At 46.7% G+C, this 22,028-nt stretch overlaps 1 protein-coding gene across 1 annotated transcript in view; it reads left to right on the top strand.

The window, feature by feature from the left end:
- Positions 1-5,888: 5,888 nt before the first annotated feature.
- Positions 5,889-22,028, top strand: part of LOC127192653 (protein mono-ADP-ribosyltransferase PARP14-like) — a 31,245-nt gene continuing 15,105 nt past the window's right edge. The window contains exons 1-6 of the mRNA XM_051149868.1: positions 5,889-6,108; positions 11,489-11,619; positions 12,691-12,724; positions 14,550-14,783; positions 17,185-17,421; positions 19,499-21,732. Coding sequence (XP_051005825.1) covers positions 5,922-6,108; positions 11,489-11,619; positions 12,691-12,724; positions 14,550-14,783; positions 17,185-17,421; positions 19,499-21,732 — 3,057 coding nt within the window. The 5' untranslated portion in view covers positions 5,889-5,921. The remainder of the gene's footprint in view (positions 6,109-11,488; positions 11,620-12,690; positions 12,725-14,549; positions 14,784-17,184; positions 17,422-19,498; positions 21,733-22,028) is intronic.

Below are 22,028 nucleotides of genomic sequence, written 5' to 3'. Positions count from 1 at the left end.
GTTTCATAGTTCCAGGACAGCCAGGGCCATATGAAGACCCTGTTTTCAAACAAACAAACAAACAAAAATTTGGTAGTATTTAGCAGTGAATTCATCCAGTCCTAGATCTTTCTTTGTGAAGAAGCTTTTAAAACAGATTTATTCTATTTTTTAAAAAATTTATTTATTTTATGCAAAGGAGTGTTCTTTCTGCATGGACACCTACATGCCAGAAGAGGGCATAGGTGGTTGTGAGCCATTATGTGGTTGCTGGGAATTGAACTCAGGATTCCTGGAAGAGCAGACAGTGCTCTGAACCCCTGAGCCATCTCTTCAGCTACAGATTTATTTTATTTTTGACCACGTGTATATATGCGTATATTCACGTGCAGGTGCCCACGGCATCTAGCAGGAGGCAACGGATTCCCCTGGAGCTGTAGTTATGTGTGGGTGAGAACCACCCAGCATGGATGTTGAGAACCCAGGTCCTCTGCAAGAGCACTGCGCTCTCTTAACCACTGAACCCTCTCCCCAGCCCTGTGAGCACACCCTCAGTCACCACCTTAGTCTCATTGTTGTGAGTCTGTTTAAGTTGTTTATAAGTTCTGATCTAATTGTGGTAGGTTACGTGCATTGAGAACTTATCCTTTTTCTACGGGTTCACAGTCTTTGGTAACGAAGCTTCAAACGTATTCCCTAAGGATCTTTCTGAGTTCACTGGAGTCTATTGTAACAACTTCCTTTTTACCTCTAAGTCTATTGATTTGGCTCTTCTGTCTCTTTTGATTAATTTGGTCAGTAAGTCTTGTTAATATTTTCAAAAATCTAACTTTCTGATTTTTGTGGAATGCAGTGTTTTGTGTCTTATCATTGTATCATTAAAACCTACAGTAAATACAGAAAGGCCAACTTTCCCTCCTAAGTCCCCGGTGGTGGTGCTTCTTCTTCTTCTTCTTCTTCTTCTTCTTCTTCTTCTTCTTCTTCTTCTTCTTCTTCTTCTTCTTCTTCTTCTCCTCCTCCTCCTCCTCCTCCTCCTCCTCCTTCTCCTCCTCCTCTTCTTTTTCTGAAACAGGATTTCTCTGTGTAGCCTTGGCTGTCCTGCACTCACTTTGTAGACCAGGGTGGCTTCAAACTCACAGAGATCACAGGTGTGTGCCACCATGCCCAGCTCACCTGTGGTTCATTTGAACAGGTTGGGCACAGTATGATGTGTAAACAGGAGTGTGCTGCGTTTACTGCCTGTCTTGAGAGGTTCCCGTGTGGATGTGATTCTGTGATTATCTGGTTGAAAGACCAGGAAAGGTCTTTACGTCTTCCTTATTCAGCATGAAGTAGGAATGATCAGGTCTGCACCTTTCTGAATAAACTGCCTTTAATTCCCATCTCAATTATCAGTGCCATAAGATTGAAGACAACCTGGAAGAGATGCCTCAGGGTGTGCCTGTGGGGTTATCTTTTATTTATTTGTTTTTTCAAGAGAAGGTTTCTCTGTGTCACCTTGCCTGAACTAGACTCACTTTGTAGACCAAGCTGGCCTCGAACTCACAGAGATCTAGCTGGCTGCCTCTGCCTCCCAAGTGCTGGGATTAAAGGCCTGTGGGGTTATCTTGATGGAGTAAATAAAGATGGAAAAACCTGTCCATGGTGGGTGACACCATTCCCTAGGCTGGACTCTTGGACGATTAAAAGGTGAAAGATGAGCCGATCATAGGCATTTGTCCCCCTATGTTCCTTGCCTGTGGGTATAATGTAATAGCCACTGCAAACTCTTGTTTCTGTGATTTCTACAGTATAATGGATTACAACCTGGAACTGTGAGCCAGTACCCCCTTTCTCCCTCAAGTTGCTTTTGCTGGGGTATTTCATCACGGCAACAGGAAAAGTAATAAATGCAGCAGCATGCAGCCATGTAGTATTTGAGAGCCCACATTACTCCCTCCTGGGAAATGCACTATTAGGGATCCCTCACCAACTGAGTGATATTGGACTTACACTCTGAGGAGTCACCCCATAGTGGGAAGGCACAGTGCTGACAGAAATTTCAATTATGAATATCACTTTTACTGTGATTTTATTTCTTGTAAGTTGATGGTGTGAAGAAAACGAGAAACCATTTACCCAGCTCTGGAGCTCTGAATTCTGGGAAATAACATTACTAATTTGTGGTTTGGGTGAGACAGAGACCAAGTCCAGAAAGTCAGCACACTGCCTGCCCAGCTGTGTCCTCTATACCGGGTCCATGGCTGGTTGGCTGAGATAATGAGCGCCATCTGCAGACAGAATGCTGGAAATTGGCGAAAGATCCATATTAAAGAGCAGATCTCTGTGAGTTCGAGGCCAGCCTGGTTTACAAAGTGAATCTAGGACAGCCAAGGCTACACAGAGAAACCCTGTTTCGGAAAAAAAAAAAATCAGTAAGTTCCCTCCTTGTCTCTGAACATCTTTATATTGATTTAGTTCTTTGGGATTAAGCAACAGTATTCAAGGTCTATCTGACTTCAAAGAACCTCTAAACTAAACTTGACAGACCCTGAGATGGGACTTCTTACCTTCCAGTCACATCTGACAAACTTTTTTGTTTGTTTGTTTGGTTTTTCGAGACAGGGTTTCTCTGTGTAGCCTTGGCCATCCTGGACTCACTTTGTAGACCAGGCTGGCCTTGAACTCACAGCGATCCGCCTGCCTCTGCCTCCCGAGTGCTGGGATTAAAGGCATGCGCCACCACGCCCGGCACATCTGACAAACTTTAATGCAACCTCAGGTATACAGTATGCAAAGTATGAGTGTAAACCAAGCATTTACTGATGATAAATCATAAAATCATTTTAATGCTATTCTTGAGTTCACATATGCTTTTACCATTTACCATAAATGGAAGTAATTTTTCATATCACAACAGATGTGTTTCTTTTTGTATAGAGAACTAAATCATGACTGAATATTTGCCACTGCAGGTCATGGCCTTCTCATTTTTTTTTTCAGAGTTAATGAATGTTTTTTTTTTTTACAATTGTCAATGCTGAGAACCCTGCTCTGAGTTAAATATATAATATAAAATGGCAGAAGCATGTTTAGGACCATTTCAGAAACTGGAATGGAAATTCTATCTTAATCCCAATCCAAAATTTCATTTTATTTATTAATTTATTTTATTTCATTTTTTTCAAGACAGAGGTTCTCTGTGTAGGCTTGGCTGTCCTAGCTAGACTTGCTCTGTAGACTAGGCTGGCCTTGAACTCACAGTGATCCACCTGTCTCTACCTCCTGAGTGCTGGGATTAAAGGTGTGCACCACCATACCCGGCCATTTTATTTATTTTATGTTTATGGGTGTTTGCCCTGACCATATGTCTGTGTGCCCACAGAAGCCACAAGGTGTATTGCATTCCTGGAAGTGGGGTTACAGGTGGTTGATAGCAGCCAGGCAGGTGCTGGGACTTGAACCTGGGGCCTCTGGAAGAGCAGCCAATCCTCTTAACTGCTGAGCCATCTCTCCAGCTCCTGAAATAGCAATTTTTAAAACTAAGCATTTGCTGTGATTTTGAGGTCAGCCTGATCTACAAAGTGGGTCCAGGACAGCCAAGGCTACACAGAGAAACCCTGTCTCAAAAAAACAAAAAACCAAAACCAAACCAAAAAACAAACAAACAAACAAACAAACCTAAGCATTTTACCTTGATTCAATCCAAAGATAAAGTGACTTGGTAATTACATTGTAAAGAATGACAGCAGGAACATATTAAACCCATTTTCTTTTACTAAGACATTATGTTTCTATAAGAACAGAAACTTTGTATACTGCAACCCAGTAAAAACTGCAATCCAGCCTGGTCTACAAATCGAGTTCAGGACAGTCAAGGCTACATAGAGAAACCCTGTCTCAAAAAACAAAAACAAAAACAAAAACACCCTGCAATCCATATTATATCAGCTCTCCCCTGAGCTGCAGTGTTTCCGAGTGTTCACTGGTGGGTGTGAAGGGCTCCTCTGTGGGAAGTGCGCATGCGTGCTAGGAACAGGGCTGCAGAGATGCTAGGAGACACAACACCGGTGAGCACGGCCAGAAGCAACCAGGCACTGTGCTGCCAGCAGCCTTTCACTGTTACGAAAGTTTTCACAAGCCTTACGCTGAACTGTGCGACTCTTTGGATTCCAATCTACAGAGAAATGGGACTCATTTGTAAAAATGCATAAATCTCAACCGCCAGTCTTCATTCACAATGCCTTGCTGCTGGTGCCTGAGACATCCTGGCTGATGCCACCAATAACTTTCACACTTGCATATACCTAGGACTTTTCTTTCTTTGTTTTTGTTTTTGTTTTGTTTTGTTTTTTAGTTTTTCGAGACAGGGTTTCTCTGTGTAGCCTTGGCTGTCCTGGACTCACTTTGTATTTGTAGACCAGGCTGGCCTGGAACTCACAGCGATCCACCTGCCTCTGCCTTCCGAGTGCTGGGATTAAAGGCGAGCGCCACCACTAGTTAGCGCCCGCTAACTGGGACTTTTCTATCTTTACAATGTTTAAACCCAAGAAACAAAAATACAAACTTTCTGAGCCCAAACTCCCATCCCCCAACTGCTGCTTGACTTCCAGGTCTTCCTGTTCAATCAACCTTCTGGAAAGATCCAGGTATTTTTCTTTGTTTGTTTTTGTTTTATTTTTGGTTTTCGAGACAGAGTTTCTCTGTTTTAGCCCCGGCTGTCCTGGAACTCACTCTGTAGCTCAGGCTGGCCTTGAACTCATAGAGATATGCCAGCCTCTGTCTCCCAAGTGCTGGGATTAAAGGCTGTGTGTCGACTAGATTTGGGTACTTTTTTTTGTGTGTGTGTGTGTGTGATTTCTGCTTCCTCCTTTTTTCAGACCTCAGGCCTCTTCAGATTCTGTCCCTCCCTGTTCTCCATCAGATAAGGCCACCAGGGCAACAGCATGGCCTCCCTTCATTGTGTATCCAAAACATTTGCTCATCACGTGTTGAGGATACACACATCCCTAGGCTCTTCTCACCCCTGTCATAGTCCAGCTCACTCGTGAATTGCTATTCAGCCTCTTGCTTGGACCACTTGGCATGAACTGCTCCTATCCTTTGACCAATCTTGCCTTCAGTGGCAGCTTAGAGGCCATCTTTTCTCTATCCCTCTCTGTAGCACCCAAGTCAGCCTGCCTCCTCTCACCGGAGTCCACTCCAGCCACCCACGCAGCAGCATAAGTGATTTTGTTCAAGGGAACCGTCAATTAGAGCCCCACCCATCCAAGGTCATTTCTCCTTAGGCTTCAGGCGCCATGTCACCTGCTCATACGCGATTCCCAACCTTCGACCTTCCCGCAATTGGACTAGGAGCCCCTGCTCTCTTGCTCCAACAACACCTGAGTATTTCTCCCTCCATCTGTGTACTGTCTCCTGCACCCCTTAAACCCCCAGAAAGCATAGTGCCTAGCACATGCTCCTCAAAACTCGGAGTTCGTAAACATAGTGTTCACAGATGAGAAAATAGAATTCAGAAGCAGGAAAGGCAGGTTCAATTCTGATGGGTGGTCCCCAAATGAGTAGGGAGCATGCCGAGAGGATCGTTTTGAGAGCCTTTTTCTTCTCTTCTACAATGTGGGGTTTAGATATACTGAACCTGTCCTAGGAATGAAGCTCAGCTTGGCCCAGCTGAAGCGCAGGCCAGCAGGTGGACTGAAGGCGCCGGTAGGACCACCAGCTCCCTGGAATTGACTTGCTTCTGTTGAGCTCAGGAAAACAAAGCGGGGGGGGGGGGGGGGACGACTGGGTGTGTCCCGGGCCTTGGGGGGGGGGTTACACTATTCCAATCCCCGGGACAAATGGGTGAAGTTAGAAACTAAGGGTGGGGGAGGGATTTCCAGGAAATGAAAGCGAAAGAAAGTTAAATAACTGAGCCGCTTTGAGCAACCCGGCAGTCTCCGCTTCCTAGTCCAGTCAGGATGGCAGCGTCCGGCCGCTTCCCGCTGCTGGTCGAGGGGACTTGGGGCTCCAATCCCCCAAAGAACTTGATCAACAAGTTGCAAGTGTACTTCCAGAGCCGGAGGAATTCGGGCGGAGGGGAGTGCGAGGTCGTTCCTGAGCCCGGGAACCCAGCGCGCTTCCTGGTGCTCTTCTACCCGGAGGATGGTGAGGGGCGCAAAGGCCGGGGGAGGGTCGCGCGGCGCGGAGTTCGGGGCCACAGGTGGCAGACCCAGCACTCGAGCTACAGCCTGGTGGGAGAGGGAGGTCGTGGAGGCAGAATCTGGGTGGCGAGCGCATCTTGGAGTAGGAAAGTCTTTCCTGGCGCTGTGATCCTTCCTGTGACTTTTTTTTTTTTTTTAATTTTAAACTTTTCTGTTTTTATTATTCTAGTGGTGCAGGAAAAGAATTCAGAAACTTGAGTTGTCCTGGACAGCTAGCATCGCAGGGTTTTGGGGAGGTTAGTTTGAAGAGGGAAAAGGCCTGGTGCTCTGTGCCACAGCCGGGGGTCTTGTTCCTGCTTTGTCCTGCAACACCAAGGTGACCTGAGGTGTCCCTAAACATTGAGTCCGGGTTGGGGTGATGGGTGGAGGTGTCCATCATCTGGGGAAGCAGTTGACTGTTCCCCACCTCTGTCTGCATTCTGCAAGGGAGGCCCAGCCTAGCTTTGCTTTCTTGCTTTGGGTGATTGAGTGGAAACTCCAGACCTGTGGCATCTGCAAAGCCACCTTTTTGTCCCCATCTGAGATTTTGTAGACTAGGGTCATCTTTGGAATGCAGATAATTCCACCGTCTTGTCCTTGGATTTAGAGCAAACTTTCTCGGGCCAGAGAGGCAAGGAGACTGAGGAGGCCTGGCAGCTGGTCAGGTAGCGGCCCAGCAGGGATCCAAGAAGGGAAAAAAAAAAAAAAAAAAAAAAATGAAAGGTGTAAACAGGTTTTTGGAAAGCCTGGGTAGGAGGACTCTAGAGACCAGCATGGCTCTGGCCCCTTCCGGAAAACAAGGACTGTATTTTCCTAGTTTCGATTTCACAAGGGAATGCCCAGCTGGGCAGCTGGTAGCAGAATCTTTTTTTTTTTTTTTCTTTTCCTAGAGTAGTGGTTCTCAGCCTCCCTAATGCTGCTGCCTTTTAATTCAGTTCTTTATGTTGTAGTGGCCGCCCCCTGACCCCACCATAAAATTATTTTCGTTGCTACTTCATAACTAATTTTGCTCACATCATGTAAAATGTAATGTAAAAAAAGAATTTTCCCCCAATGGTCGTAGGCTAACCCCTGTGAACGGAACATTAGATCCCAAGGGGTTGCAACCCACAGGTAGGTTCGGAACACCTCTTGAGGGTTCCCAGTTGGATTCCAGCTGCTAGTATCCCAGTAGACAGGAGGAGCGCACTCTTCTTTTTTTCTTTAAAATTTTTTTTATTTAGTTTTATTTCATGTGCATTGGTATGTAGGTGTCAGATGCCTTGGAACTGGAGTTACAGACAGTTGTGAGCTGCCATGTGGGTGCTTGGAATTGAACCCAGGTCCTTTGGAAGAGCAGGCAGTGCTCTTAACCACTGAGCCATCTCTCCAGCCCCACATTCTTCTCTTAAATGCCACAATCCTCAAATGCCACAATCCTCAAATGCCACAATCTTCAAATGCCACAATCCTCAAATGTTGGTCACATGTTGGGAGTGCAGACGACTGGCATCCTGGTCACAGAGTGTGCGATAACTAGACACAGCTCCGGCTCTATTCTAGACACTTTAGTACAGTGAGTGTGGGGTGAGTGAGCGGTGTGCCACCAGTCCTGAGGTGACACCCGGACACGCTAAGATTAAACAAACAAGCAAAACCTTTCCTGTTTATTGGGGAGGGGCTCAAACCAACAAAATGGAGAGACTATCCAAGATATTGGTAGTATAATGGCAAACACGGCATGGAAAAAAAATAATTGTTGTGATAACGCAGTTCCAGTTCCAGTCTTCACAGCAGAGCCCTGAGCTGACAAGATGACTCAGTGCCAAAAGCCTGCATCTCTGCTCAGCTTTCTCCTTGCAGGGTTCCGGGTTCACCCCCTCTCCTCGCTTCCCCCAGGAGGCACAGGTGATCCCTCTGGCTTCACTCCCAACAGAGATGACTCAAACTCTATTAAAATGTAACAGTGTTGAGGGGCAGTCATTAGGGTGACTAGAATCTCTATTCACTTTCGGTTTCCTGTTCCACCGTTTCCTCGGTAGCAAGTCATCTGGAATTTCCCTGCAACAGATTTACAGCCCCGTGTTTACAGCCCGAGGACAGCAGCATTTCTTTCCAGTAGAGGGCGCCACCCTCCGCCCCAGAGGTAGTCTGAGCATAGCCTGATGGTACCACTGAGCCTCTTGCCTGTACCATATATTGGTTGGAATGGAAAGATCTGACCTTTGTAGGCTAATTGGGTTTGTATACTGTTTATGTATCAACTTACTGTCTTTTTTGTTTTTTTCTTTTTTAATTAAAACTTTGAACCTGCTAGGCAGGTGCTCTATGAATGAGCTTTACTCTCAGACCCTAACTCAAAACACAGTAAACCCCATTTCAGATGGGCACAGCTTATTACACTTTCTAGTCCTAATTTGCCTCCTGTTTATTGTGTAAAGGCCTAGGTATCCTTGAAGTTAAGGAACTCATCTTCTTAAAAAAGGAAAAAAAATTTTTTATTGCCGAGTGGCGGTGGCGACAGCAGTGCACTCCTTAATCCTAGCACTCGGGAGGCAGAAGCAGTCAGGTCTCTGAGTTCAAGACCAGCCTGATCTACAAAGTGCATTCCAGAGCGGAGCTGCACAGAACAATGCTGTCTCACAAAACAAAAACAAAACAAACAAACAAAAACCAAAAAAAAAACCTTATTTTTATTGTATGCGTATGAGTGATTGCCTGCATATGTCTGTATACCACCTGCATGCAATGCTTGCAGAGGCCAGAAGAGAGCATTCGATCTCCCTGGAACTGGAGTTGTAGACGGTGTATGTAGGATCTCTGTATGGGTGCTGGAAACCGAAGCTGGGCTCACTAGGAGAGTAGCCAGTGCTCTTAATCACTGAGCCATCTCTCCAAGCCTAGACCCCACCACCTTCTTAAGTGAAACTGAACGTAGATGACCCAAGGTGGCCACAAGCGGGAGGCTGGACATCAGAATTTTACTTCCTCCTCCCAGATACACCTTCTTGATGGGGGTCACGTACTGTTCTGCTACCATTGCTCTCTGAGGGTACCATGTCCATACACAGTGCATACGGTCTAAGAGGATTGTGCTCATCTCTGGATGGACTTTGCAAAAGTGTTGGAAAGAAGAAAAGGAATGCCACACAGAGCTGCATCTCCCCAGCCTAGTACAGCTTCCCCAGAAACACCCCTCTATCACAGAATACAGAGTCCAGCGTTCCTTCTCAGATGGATTCTAATGCCTGTAACTGGGGGGACATCTAAGTGAAGTCCTCTTTGGCCTGTCTTCTTCATGGCTGAGATGGGAGAGCTATCACACCCTCCCTTTATGATAGGCTCTGAGTGCATCAGACCGGCCCATCAGGGTGCAATAGGAACCCCGCATTTGGTTCCTGCTGTGAACAGCAGGGCTCTGGTACCTTTCTCCTTGATCCATGTGCAGCATTTTCTGTGCTGGCATGCCCATCCTGTTCCTTACACACACATACACACACACACTCACACATACACACATTCACACACACACCTGTTCTTCATGGTCTGAGCTACGCTGATTTTCCTCTTCTCTCTCTCTGACTGCTGCTTGCAGTTTACACTTTCATAGCTCTTTGTGTGATTGACAGCATTTCCTGAGAATGCTTTAAATAGAGAAACCTCGGCTCCAGTGGGTGTTTGTTTCTTTACAGCCACCCAGGTAGTTTGTGACAGAGTTGGAAATCAAACGACAAGACTTTGGGTTCTGTTCAGTTTTCACTGTAGTTCAGCTGTCTGGTGTTCTAATTCTGTTTTTGCAAAACTTCCTCTATTCCATTTTTAAAAAAAAAATCTACTCCATTTACTACCAAGTATGGATTATTTATTATTGCAGGCTAAGGTGTTAGATGAAATGGCTGGACTCTTGGTCATTCTGATAATGGCCATCTGGGTCAGCTTCCTAGAACCATATACCCAGCCATCCCTGTAATGATAAATATTTCTATCTCTGAAGCCTACCGAATACAGTACGGGTACCACACTACTAAACTCTTTATATCTCTTCAACGTAATACACTTAACCCTGGCTCAGAACAACCCCCATTAACATCATTAGTTCATAAGAAGACTGAGGCTTCGCAAATAAGATTTGTTTAGCAGGATGCTAAAGGAACCAGAGATCTGTTACTGTGATAATGTATCTGAGCTAATCAGCTTGAACAGAGGAAGGGTTGATCTGGCCTCAACAATTTTGGAGTTTTCCGTCTACGTCAGTTGGCCTGCTGCTTTGGGGACAGTGGCACATGGCAGTACACCCTGTCGAGAACTCCTGGCTATGAAATGGTAAAGGAGGAAAGGGGAGGAGGTCCCAGGATCACTCCTTCCCTGCCTCCCATAGAATCGTCTTCCAATGACCTGACTCCTTCCTCTCAGCCCCACTTCGTAAAGCTTCCACAACTGTTTGCGCTATGAGCTGTGCAACCGTGCTAGTGTTCTCAAGGCCCTTGGGGGACACTCCATAGCTAAGCCAAAGCAGTAAATATTAAAAAGTATGTCCCCCAAAATCTTAGGCTGGGTGTGGGGGTGCACCCCTTTAATCCCAGCACTCTGGAGACAGAGGTAGGCGGATCTCTGTGAGTTCAAGGCCAGCATGGTCTACAAAGAGAGTCCAGGACAGTCAGGGCTCTGCTACACAGAGAAAACCTGTCTCAAAAACAAACCAACAACAACAACAAAAGTAAGCTGGGCATGATGGTACAGGCTTTGACCCAGCACTTGGGACATAGAGGCAGGCAGATCTGACTCCAAGTTTTAGGCAGGCAGGGCTATGTAGTAAGACCTTGTGTCAAAATAGCAAAACTACAACAACACTCCAGTAAGTTTAGGGGCAGGGGAATAGCTCACTGGGTAAGATAGCTTGTAGTATAGGCGTGAGGCTGGAGTTTGGACCTCTAGCACCCTTGTAACAGCTGGGCGTGGCTACATGTGCCAAGTACAGAGTAGGGACCATAGATACCAAGAGCTCCCTGGCCATTAAGCCTAGCCAAAAGGGCAAACTTCAGGTCCAATGAAAGACCCAGTTTCCAGGCCAGAAGGCAGAGAGTGATGCAGGGGCGTGCCCAGGGTCCTGATGTGACTTCCATGCGAGCAGGGGTGACACTCTTCCACATGCACTACATGTACACAGCATGAAGAGTGCAGAGTCGGTTTAAAAGTGAAATTAAACTCATCTGTTAGTTGTCCCCCCCCCCCAACAGAGTTTTCCTTTTTAGAGAAACTGGCCGAGCCGCTGACTAACAGTGGTGAAGACTGTAGAAATCATGAACTCATTATATGTGCAAGACATGTGCAACTTGGCTTAAAACTTTTTTTCTTAAACATTTCAGTTCGGCAGAACGTTCTGGAGAAAAAGAATCATGAGTTAGTGTGGCAAGGAAAAGGGACATTCAAGTTAACTGTCCGGTTGCCCGCAGACCCAGTGGAAGCCTCAGCCTCTAAGGAGGCAATTCCAGAAAAGGTAAAGAAAACTAGGAGGGACTCAGAAGGACACAGGGTGTGAGTCCAAGGTGCGTGGGGACCTCCATGATGAAAATATGGTCAACATGTGCTGGCTGAGGTGGCTCGTGTCTTTAATCCCAGCACTCGGGTTCAAGAGGTAGGCAGAGTTCAAGACTAGCCTGGTCTACATAGTAAGTCTAGGCCAGCCAAGGCTGCACAGTGAGACGTCACGGAAAGAAAAGAAAGCAAAACGGGTAGATGGGGGCCTAAGTCCCACGGGTGTGAGAACAACCAGAGCCGTGGAACGATGGCTATAAGCAATGAAGAAGCAGTCACGTCTTGACACTTTTAGAAGAGTCAAAATTTGGGGGGGGGGTGCAATAGCAATAAATTTGGGGTGTCAAAGTTTGCTTCTATTTGTCTTGGCTTCTTTTTTTAAAATTAATTAATTAATTATTATTATGTATACAGTGCTTTGCCTGCATGTACACCTGCAGGCCAGAAGAGGGCATCAGATCCCATTATAGATGGTTGTGAGCCACGATGTGGTTGCTGGGAATTGAACTCAGGACCTCTGGAAGAGCAGTTAGTGCTCTTAACCTCTGAGCCATCTCTCCAGCCCTGCCTTGGCTTCTTTATAACCAGAAGCCTGCCATCTTGTTTTTCATCTTCTTGAGAGGCCAGCAGTTCACACTGTGTGCTGTTTCCTCAACTGTAAAGAAGATTGCCAGGGATCTCTGTGATGTGCTGTGCGCACACAGTAAACATGAAATGACCGCTGTGTGTATGTGTGTGTGTGTGTGTGTGTGTGTGTGTGTGTGTGTGTAGGGGGGAGGGAAGCACAGGTTACGTTGTCTTACCTTTGGCATGAGCTGGGGACTCTTGTGTGCACCTCATTTCATCATTGATTGGTATGACCAGCAAGAAGACATGCTGTGACATGCAGCCTCCAATTCCTTCACCAGCTCCTTACCCAAGTGTGTCATTATCATCTCAACTTAGCATTCATCTCCAGTCTGGCCCAAGAGGTGTCTTATTTATATAAAGAAAAGACTCTTGTATTAATGCTTTCTTACTGTTTGGGTTTTAGAAGTCCAAGACAAAAGAAGATGCTGTGAAACCAGGTAAAGCGGCCCTGGTGTTCACCAGGCAATTTTGTCTTTATTAAGCATGTTGCTTCGGAGATTTCCCCCTCTAGATTCACACACCATGCAGAATCTTCTCAGCCTGGAGCTGTCCTCAGTTGCGTCATCTTTCCAGATGTATGAAACATTCCCTAAGGGAGCCCTTTCAGCTGTTAGGGCCCCCCAGCAGAAGAATAGGACCAGCTCAGAGATGTCTCCAGATGGGGAGAGGGGAAGAAGACCTGGGAGGCAAAGAGCAGCAAGGATAGGACATGTAACGGATGCTGTGTGGTTCTCTGGGTATCAGTGCTCCGTGAGACCTGGGTGTGTTGTAGGTGGAACCCAGTGTCCCAGCTCTTCCGTGCGTACCTGCTGCAGGGTGCACAGCCAACACTGGGGCTGGGTGCGGGGTCTCCTGCTTCACTAGTGGGTGGGCAGGGCCATGTCCTGGCCAAGACTTTAATGAAGGAGTCACTGTTACCCTTATAAAGGGTAACAAATAAATAACCAAGATCAGCAAGGGCAAGAGATGCAGACATTCAAACCTCAGGGGAAGGAATTCTTTCTCTCCCTCCCCTGAGACTCACTGAACCTAACGTTTGACCTTTTGACTAGGCTTGCTGGCCAGGGATCTCTTGGGATCTGCCTATCTCTGCCTATTCCTACACTGGGCACACATAGCCATGCCCAGCAATTACAGGGTGCTGGGGGTTCAGACTGAGGCCCTCATAAACACACTGAAAGCTATCTTACTCCGCGATCCACTCCTCATTAATACTGCTACAGTGTTGCTTTTTAAAGTAGTCTTGGGAGCTGGACAGATGACTCAGAGGTTAAGGGCACTGGCTGCTCTTCCAAAGTTGCTGAGTTCAATTCCCAGCAACCACATGGTAGCTCACACCACCTATAATAAGATCTGGTGCCCTCTTCTGGCGGGCAGGCACACATGCAGGCAGAAAACAATGTATGCATAATAAATAAATATTTTTTTAAAGATAAAGTAGTCTTTTGTTTAGCATGAGTGTGTGCACACCCTCAGATATCTTTGCTTTCCCAGAGAGAGCCAAACGGGAGTGCTCTAGCTCAGCGAGCCTCTGGTGAGCCTCAGCTATATGCCATGTGCCAGCAACGCAAAGATGAGGAGAGTTAAGCCCTGCTTTTAGAAACTGTGGCTGCAGTCTAGTACTCGGGAGACATACATGAGGGATGATGTTTATTATCAAAAAGACAAAGCAGAAAAAATAAGATCAAACTAATGATAACAACAACAAAACAATAACAACAACCCCCTAATGCTACATTTTAGGTTTTTCAAGAGTTATTTTATATAGCCCTGGCTGTCCTCAAACTTACAGAGTTCGCCTCCCTCTGTCTCCCATGTGCTAGGATTAAAAGAGTGTGCCACCACTGCTCAGTGGTACATTTTAGTTTTTAACTCACTAAAGCGAAGGCTTAATTATCCAAGATTTCCTTTTAGCTGAGGTAGCCAAGAGATGGTAAAATCGGGGTCGGGGATGGTGATGGTGAGGGGAGTGAGGGGGTGGGGGATGGTGATGGTGAGGGGAGTGAGGGGGTGGGGGTTGTGTAAGGATAATTTACTTTGATAAAACCATGATTTAATACCTTACACCTAGCTGGGTGTGGTGGAGCACGCCTTTAATCCCAGAAGAGGCAGAGGCAGGTGGATCTCTGTGAGTTCAGGGCCAGCCTGGTCTACAAAGTCAGTCCAGGACAGCCAAGGCGACACAGGGAAACGCTGTTAAAAAAAACAACAACAACAAACAAAATACCTTACACCATTCACTGTCCTTTCCTAATTTCTCAGATGATTTGGACACAACCCATTCTCCCAGTGGTGGAGCAGAGAAAATGGAAGACGTCCTGAAAGAAAGTGAGAATACGTCCTCCATGGTGGTATTTGAAAACCTGCCAGAGAGAGCAACTGACATAATGCTGACCTTCCTAGTGGAGAACATAAGTGGCCTCTGCCCCAGTGACTTTAAGGTGGAAGTGATCCAAGACCTTGGTGTTGCTGTGGTTACCTTCCATAAACCTATAGGTGAGTCCCAGGAAGCCGTGCGCTCCTAGGCCTCTGGGCATCACACCCCAGAGTCTGAGACATCTCTGAAAGTTTGACTCCTTCTTGGAGGGAGTAACTAAGTCAGTACAGATGCTTTTGCCCTTAAAGTTTTGAAAGAGAAATTAATTCGGAGATCAAAATTGACTATGTTCAATAGTCTGCCCTTTACTGTATGATCACTTGAATGGGTGGCGGAGTGGGGGGCGGGGAGAGAAATGGAAATTTTAAGGTGACCCCAAGTGAACAAGCTTGAACCTCTTATATCCCTGGGAGGGGTAAACACTGACCTGTTACCACACTGCATTTACTGGAAGACAATAATGCCAGCAAACTAACCCTTAGTGCTTGCTGTAAGTCAGGCACCTGCTAATTTCTACATATGTTAATTTAGTCATTCCTTTCAACAACCCTATAACAGGGGCACAGCGGTGCTGAGAGACAGGGAACTGGATTTGAGCTCAGGCAGCTCTCCCTTTTCTCCTACCACGTTACCACACTTCTTGGTATAACCCTCCCATGGTCACACATGCAGAGATGAGGGAGCCCACTTAATGGGGGCAATGAATGCCCTGCCCAGCAAGGTGGCAGAACAGGCAAAGGTGCTTGCCGTCAAGCCTGACAGCCTGAGTGTGATCCCTGGGGCTCTTAAAAGTTGTCCTCTAGCCTCCCAGTGCACGCGTGTGCACTTGCATGTGAGCACACACACACACACACACACACACACACACACACACACACACACGCAGAAACATAAAAAAGGAAATGAATGCTCTGTTAGGTCATTGTAACAAGAAAGAATTGTCTCCTCCTAGAACAGGGCAAATTCCAAATCCGAGGCCCATGTCCCAGGGCCGTGGTGGTGGGCTACCAATCACACTCCCAGGTGGTGTGGTCAGAGTTCTAGCCCCGTCACTTAACTAGTGTATGAAGCTGTTTCTTTTCCGCTCATCCATAAAATGGGGATGATCACCACTTAGCTAAATTCCTGTGAAGATTAAATGAGATATACTTAATGTGGTACCTGAAGCATGGTAAGGATTCGGTAGAGGGCACTATTGTTATTTCAAGTTTATTATTAGTTCTTTTAAAAAAATTTTTTTTATTAATTTATTCATATTACATCTTGATTGTTAGTCCTTCCCCTGTTTCCTCCCATTCCTCCCTCCCTCCCACTTCCCCCCTTCTCCCCTCCCCTATGTCTGTGACTGAGGGAGACCTCCTCCCCCTATATATGCTCTTAGAATATCGAGTCTCTTGGTAACTTGCTATCCTTCCTCTGAGTGCTGCCAGGCCTCCCCATCCAGGGGACGTGGTCAGAAAAGGGGCACCAGAGTTCGTGTGAGATCTCACTCACAAGGAGTGCGCCACCGCCGCCGCCACTGGCACCATCAGACCAAAGCTGGGTGTGGTGTCTCATGCCTTTTATCCCAGCACTCAGGAGACAGAGGCAGGTGGATCTCTGAGTTCGAGTCCAGCCTGGTCTACAAAGCGAGTCCAGGACAGCCAAGGCTACAAAGAGAAACCCTGTCTCAAAACAAACAAACAAACAGAAAAACAAAACAAACAAATGAACAAACAAAAGTAGGACCAAATGAGAAAATGGAGGAGGTTGTAGACATAGCTATGGCAGCAGTGTCAGAATAAAACAAAAATGCCTCAGACTCTCATGTTGCTCCAACATGGCATTGCAGACATGTGGGAAGCTGAAGCTATCGCCCTCGCTAAGATGTCGCCTGGCAACCTGCCAGGCAGGATAACTTGCAATTCTGCTCCTGGTAAACAAGTCCTTATTTGGGTTGTGGGCCGTGCTTTGCTCTGACGTATGCATCCCGCCTTGTCGGGCACCAATTGGAACTACCGACGTAAGGGCTGCTGATTGGTTGAGGCAGAGGATATAAAGGGGCGCTGAAGTGTTGGGGGAGGAGAAGCGAGCGAGGGGGAGAAGAGGAAGCTTGCTGAAAAGGTTCCTGAATAAACTGCCTGGAGAAGAACTCGGGTTGTGTCCTTATTTTCCGCTGGTCAGAAGGGACGCAACACAGACACAAGCAATTGTATATACAAGGACAAAAAAAGGGGCTTTAAAAACATGATTAATGGGTGTGTGTGTGTGCGTGCGTGTGTACATGAAAATAAAACTGAAACTGAAAGTGGTCTTCGGATATGAGTTTGGAGTCAGGCTGTGGGTGTGGACTCCTTGAGAAACTGGGAGAGAGGCGGCATTGTAAGGATACTCAAGCCAGTTGGCCATGCCTGAAGGATAGCTCAGTGGCAGAAAAGACCGCCACTGGCTAGTTCTCCCTTCTCCATTGTAGCCAAGCCATTTCTTCAGTCCCATATAGATATGTCATCAATTTTTTTCTCATTTTATTTTCTCTTGTAGATACTACAAAATTTATTATTGAATGTATCAGCCATGACACAAGCAAAAGACTCCAGCTTGCCCTGAGACGTCTGGAAACGACAAATATAGTCAGGGTGGAAAACCTGCCTCCCGGCGTGGACGACTACCAGTTGCAACTCTTCTTTGAAAGCCCTTACAACGGCGGAGGAAGAGTCGCCCGGGTTGAGTGTTTCCCTGAAGAGAGCTCCGCGCTGGTTGAGTTCTATGACTGCAAAGGTACCGTGTCTCGGCCTGCCACCCCGGGCATAACCGGAGCTTACTTAAATCCTCCTGTATTTTGTCCATTCATCTGTGGGAGATGACATCAGTCATTCACTCCTGAGTGCAGGATGAGGGCAGCAGTGCAGGCTCTGGTGAGACACGAGCTGGTGGGAGACAGTGCAGAGCCTCCATGACTGAAAGAGTCGCCGTTCTCAGAACAGGCTATTCTCCCAAAGAGATAGATTCGTGTTTTAGTTCCCTGTGTTGATTCTCAAGTTGATTTCAACAAGTGTAGGTAAAGATGTACTCAGAAACATGTACAGTCCCGGCTTATTTATTTATATAGTATTCTGTCTGCATGTACACCTGCAGGCCAGGAAAGGACATTAGATCACATTTAGATGGTTGTGAGGCACCATGGGGTTGCTGGGAATTAAACACAGGGCCTTTGGAAGAACAGACAGTGCTCTTAACCCCTGAGCCATCTCTCTAGCCCCTCTCCTGCCCCACAAAGCATTTCTGTTGTCCCCTTCTGTCACTGTGCTGAGGTGGAATTTATGGGGGCGTTTTCTCATAACCTCAGGATGGAGACTGAAAGCCATATCGATGGTGACGTCTTCCATGGTTCTTGAGTCAGACTGACTTGAGTTCAAGTCCTATTTGGTATTCACTGGCTTTTGACCTTTAACCCTGAAACCTCCTGTTTTCTTATTTGTAGTGATAGCACATTAAGAGTTACCTCAGAGGAGTGCTGAAAGAATTAAAGGAAAGAATCCCTTTACTAAGCTTGGCCTAGGGTGGTGCTGTGTCCATGCTAGAGCTCACTCAGCCTGGCCAGGTACACTGCCTCTCCGGAGCTGCTATAGAAGGTTGGACCTACATTTTTGGGCCTCTGAATGTCACAGTCTTGCCCTCTGGCATGATACCAGCCCTAAGATTGAGTCTTACACAAGGGTATCATTTTTTAGCATCTTTATACCATGGGTGCTATTTCAATCCAGGTTTTGAATTTCCATGCTGATACTTCCTACACTTGCCCAACAATTATGACTAAGTGGAGGTGAGTCCTGGATGAAGACAGAGAGAAGGGGGAGGGAGGGAGGGAGGGAGGGAGGGAGGGAAGAGTGCATTCACCCAGGGGCAGGTTGTGGTTGCTATCCTGGTACACATGGTGGGTGGAAGATTATAATGGGGAAGGCCTTACTAAAGTGTGATTGTTGAGGCTGGCCTCTCCAACGACGCCGAATTTTGATTTGCTGTAGGGGCAAGAACATGGGGCTGGGTTGGCTCACAGTGGCAGGTAGCTCAGACACTACCTCTTCCTATGGAGCCCTGACCTTTCCCAGCCTCAGCTCTCTCACCTGTAGTTTAGGATGTCTTAGAGCCCTTACCTGAGGGAGCCACTGTCAAAATTAAAGGCATTACATTTATGTACAAGGCTTGGGAGAGTGATGCATGGCGCTGGTACAATTATGCTTCTCCTGCGAAGATATTAATACTCTTAAATTAAACATGAAAGTTAAATCCTAGGGCTCTATAGGAAGGGACAGACGGCAGAATGTTTCCCACTGAGGATTACAATGTTCTTTATACTGGTACAAACATCAGCCATGTGCTTGCACCCAAGTTTGTATCTGTTTCTTACTGTGTCACATACACCAGTGACATCACAAGAAAAACAGACTCAAACATGATTTCCGTGTGGAGTATATAATGTCTGCCTTGTGAAGTCACTGCATATCAGGTTATATGTGACCTCATGGGAGAATGCTACCTTTAAGTTCTGCAAACGTCAGTGACTTTTGTCCTTCAGAAGAGTTCGTTTTGTGTTCTTTTTAAAAAAAAATTATTTATTATGTATACAGTGCTCTGCTTGCATGTACACCTGCAGGCCAGAAGAGGGCACCAGATCTCATTGTGGATGGTTGTGAGCCACCATGTGGTTGCTGGGAATTGAACTCAGGACCTCTGGAAGAGGAGTCAGTGCTCTTAACGGCTGAGCCATCTCTCTAGCCCTCATTTTGTGTTCTTTTTGAAATATGTGACACTGACATCACTGTTATTTATTCATTTATTTATTTTGCTTTTAAAGTGTTAGACACCGTTATGGCCAAGAAACACCGCTTCAAGAAGATGCCCCTATCCGTCTTCCCCTATTACACCTCTCTGGGCACAGCCTTGTATGGTGAGGAGAAACCTCTGGTCAAGCTTCCAGCATCTTTCCAAGAGTCCCTGGGTCTTCCTTTGTGGAAGTTCTTTCAAAAAAACAATCATCTGATTGAGGAGATAAATGACGAGATGAGACGCTGTCACTGTGAGCTGTCATGGTCTAAAATCAATGGGAGGTTGACCATCAGACCTGCTGCCACCTTAGCCAGCCACAGGCCGAGCATCAAGACCTGGAAGGAAGATGCCTCCGCAACTCTGTCCGGCCTGAGGTCTAAATATGAGGTTAAGCTTTTTAAGGTGCAGTCACCAGTGTGGGACATCATCAAGCATGAGTTGGGAGATGACAGGGTCCTGATTGAGTTTCAAGGGGAGAGTCTAACCTTAGCAGGAAGATCAGAAGAGGTTCGTGCCATCAGCCAGCAAGTCAAGGAACTAATAGACAGCACCACAGAGAGGCTTAGAAGGGAAAAGCAGAGCGTGAAGGAGAAAGCGGCTGTTTCTCAGGGAAAGCATTTTCTTTTGCACCACACTGGTTTCCTGGGGGATCTGAGCAAAGAGTACCCAGAGACGGAGATCTCATACGATGACGCCACTCAGTGCCTGTGCTTCAAGGGGCTCCCTGCAGACGTGTATAAAGTCAAGTGTGAGATCCAGGAAAAGGTGCATTCCATGGTTCAGAAAGAAGTCTCCGTTTCTTCTGACCTCTTCCTGTTTCTGCAGCGAGTGGACAGCCGGGAGTTCTCCAAGACTCTTTTTGAGGCACAGAATATTCTAGCCACATATGAGCTGAAAGGCACAGGTCTCCTCTTAACTGGTTGGTCTGTCCAAGTCCTGGCAGAAGCTGAGAAGAAAATGCTAGGCACTTTAAGTCATAAGCGCATTGAAGTTGAGGACAAAGACGTTCTTAGCGGCAATGCGTGGCGAAAGAGGATTCAGCCTCTGCAAAAGAGACACAGGTCCTCCGCAACCATTGTGGTAAAAAATGAACTGACTTCAGGAGTGCAGGCTGAGGTCATTGTCGCAGGCTGTGCAAGAGAAGTAAGTGAAATCCATAGCCAGCTTTTTGAGTTCTTGGAAAACCACATGAGAGTCGAAAGACTGGTTGAAATAGAACCACCCTTGATTATTGACTATTTAAAGACAGACAAGGTGCTGTTGTCGAAGATAAAAAGGGCAGCCGTGCAGGTGAGTTTTAAACCGAAAGGCAACCCAAACAACATTTTACTAACTGGCTCCAAGAGCAAAGTTCTAGAGTGTATGAACACAGTCAAGGAAATCCAGAATTCAGTCTGCATCAAAAGATTCCAGACGGACAAAGCCGGCGCCAGGCACTTCTTCCTGGATAAAGAATCCTATTACAAAATGGAGGTCAGACGCCAGTATGGATGCATCATTGAACTCCAGGAGGATGGGGACAAAGAGGAAGGCAGCTTTGAGGAGCAGAAGTGCCTGGTAGAGAGGGACATCGCCCCCGGAGTCACGTTGATTGCCCAGCAGGGAGACCTGTCCCGGTTTCCTGTTGACGCAGTAGTGAACGCGGCAAACGAGAACCTGAGGCACATCAATGGCCTTGCGCTCTCCCTCTCAAAGGCGGCTGGCCCTGAGCTTCAAGCAGAGTGTGACCAGATAGTAAGGAACAGCGGCGGCACAGTCTTACCTGGCAATGCTGTTATCTCCAAGGCAGGCAAGCTCCCTTGCCGGCACGTCATCCACGCCGTAGGGCCTCGGTGGAAAAATGACAAGGTCCTTGAGTGTGTGAGCCTGCTAAAGAAAGTTGTGGATCAGAGCCTCACATTAGCTGAAGAGTACAAGTGCCACTCCGTAGCCATACCGGCTATCAGCTCTGGCATCTTTGATTTCCCCTTAGACCAGTGTGTCTCTACCATTGTTTTAGCCATCAAGGAAAACTTCCTCCGTAAGCAGGACAGACGCACCTTGAAAAAGATCTATCTGGTGGGCCTGTCTGCGAAGGTTGCCGAGGCCTTTGCTGAGGCTGTAAAAGGTGTGTATAAAGACACTCTCTCCCACACAGCTCTCCCACTCAGTTTAAAAGCACCTGTACCACTAGGGAAAACACCACCAAATCAGGACTGTCTGCTGGTGTCCCCAGAAGGCCTGAGAATCCGGCTGGTTGAAGACAGTGTGCAGAATGCCAAGGTGAGTGTCCCTGTTCACCACCGATGTGCTGTGATGCCACATGGCCTTGTAACTGCTTTATTGAGGGCCAAAGAAAGACAGAGTGGAGGGGAAGAACAGGAAAATTCCATTACTTCCCCCTCAGCCTTCAAACGCTTTCCCATAGATACTGGACTTCTCGTCAAATCATCAGTCAGGCATGGAGATTTGGTGTGCCCGGAAGGATGGAAAGGGCCCTGAGATAGGTCCCAGTAACTGAGCATCCGTAGCAGCAGACATTAAATACCTTTCTGCATTTTCATCACTTTCCATCTGTC

This window comes from Acomys russatus, chromosome 8 (genome assembly GCF_903995435.1).
Source record: "Acomys russatus chromosome 8, mAcoRus1.1, whole genome shotgun sequence".
NCBI lineage: Eukaryota > Metazoa > Chordata > Mammalia > Rodentia > Muridae > Acomys > Acomys russatus.
Note: the sequence above shows the minus strand (reverse complement) of the source record. Positions and strands in the feature narration are given on the sequence as shown.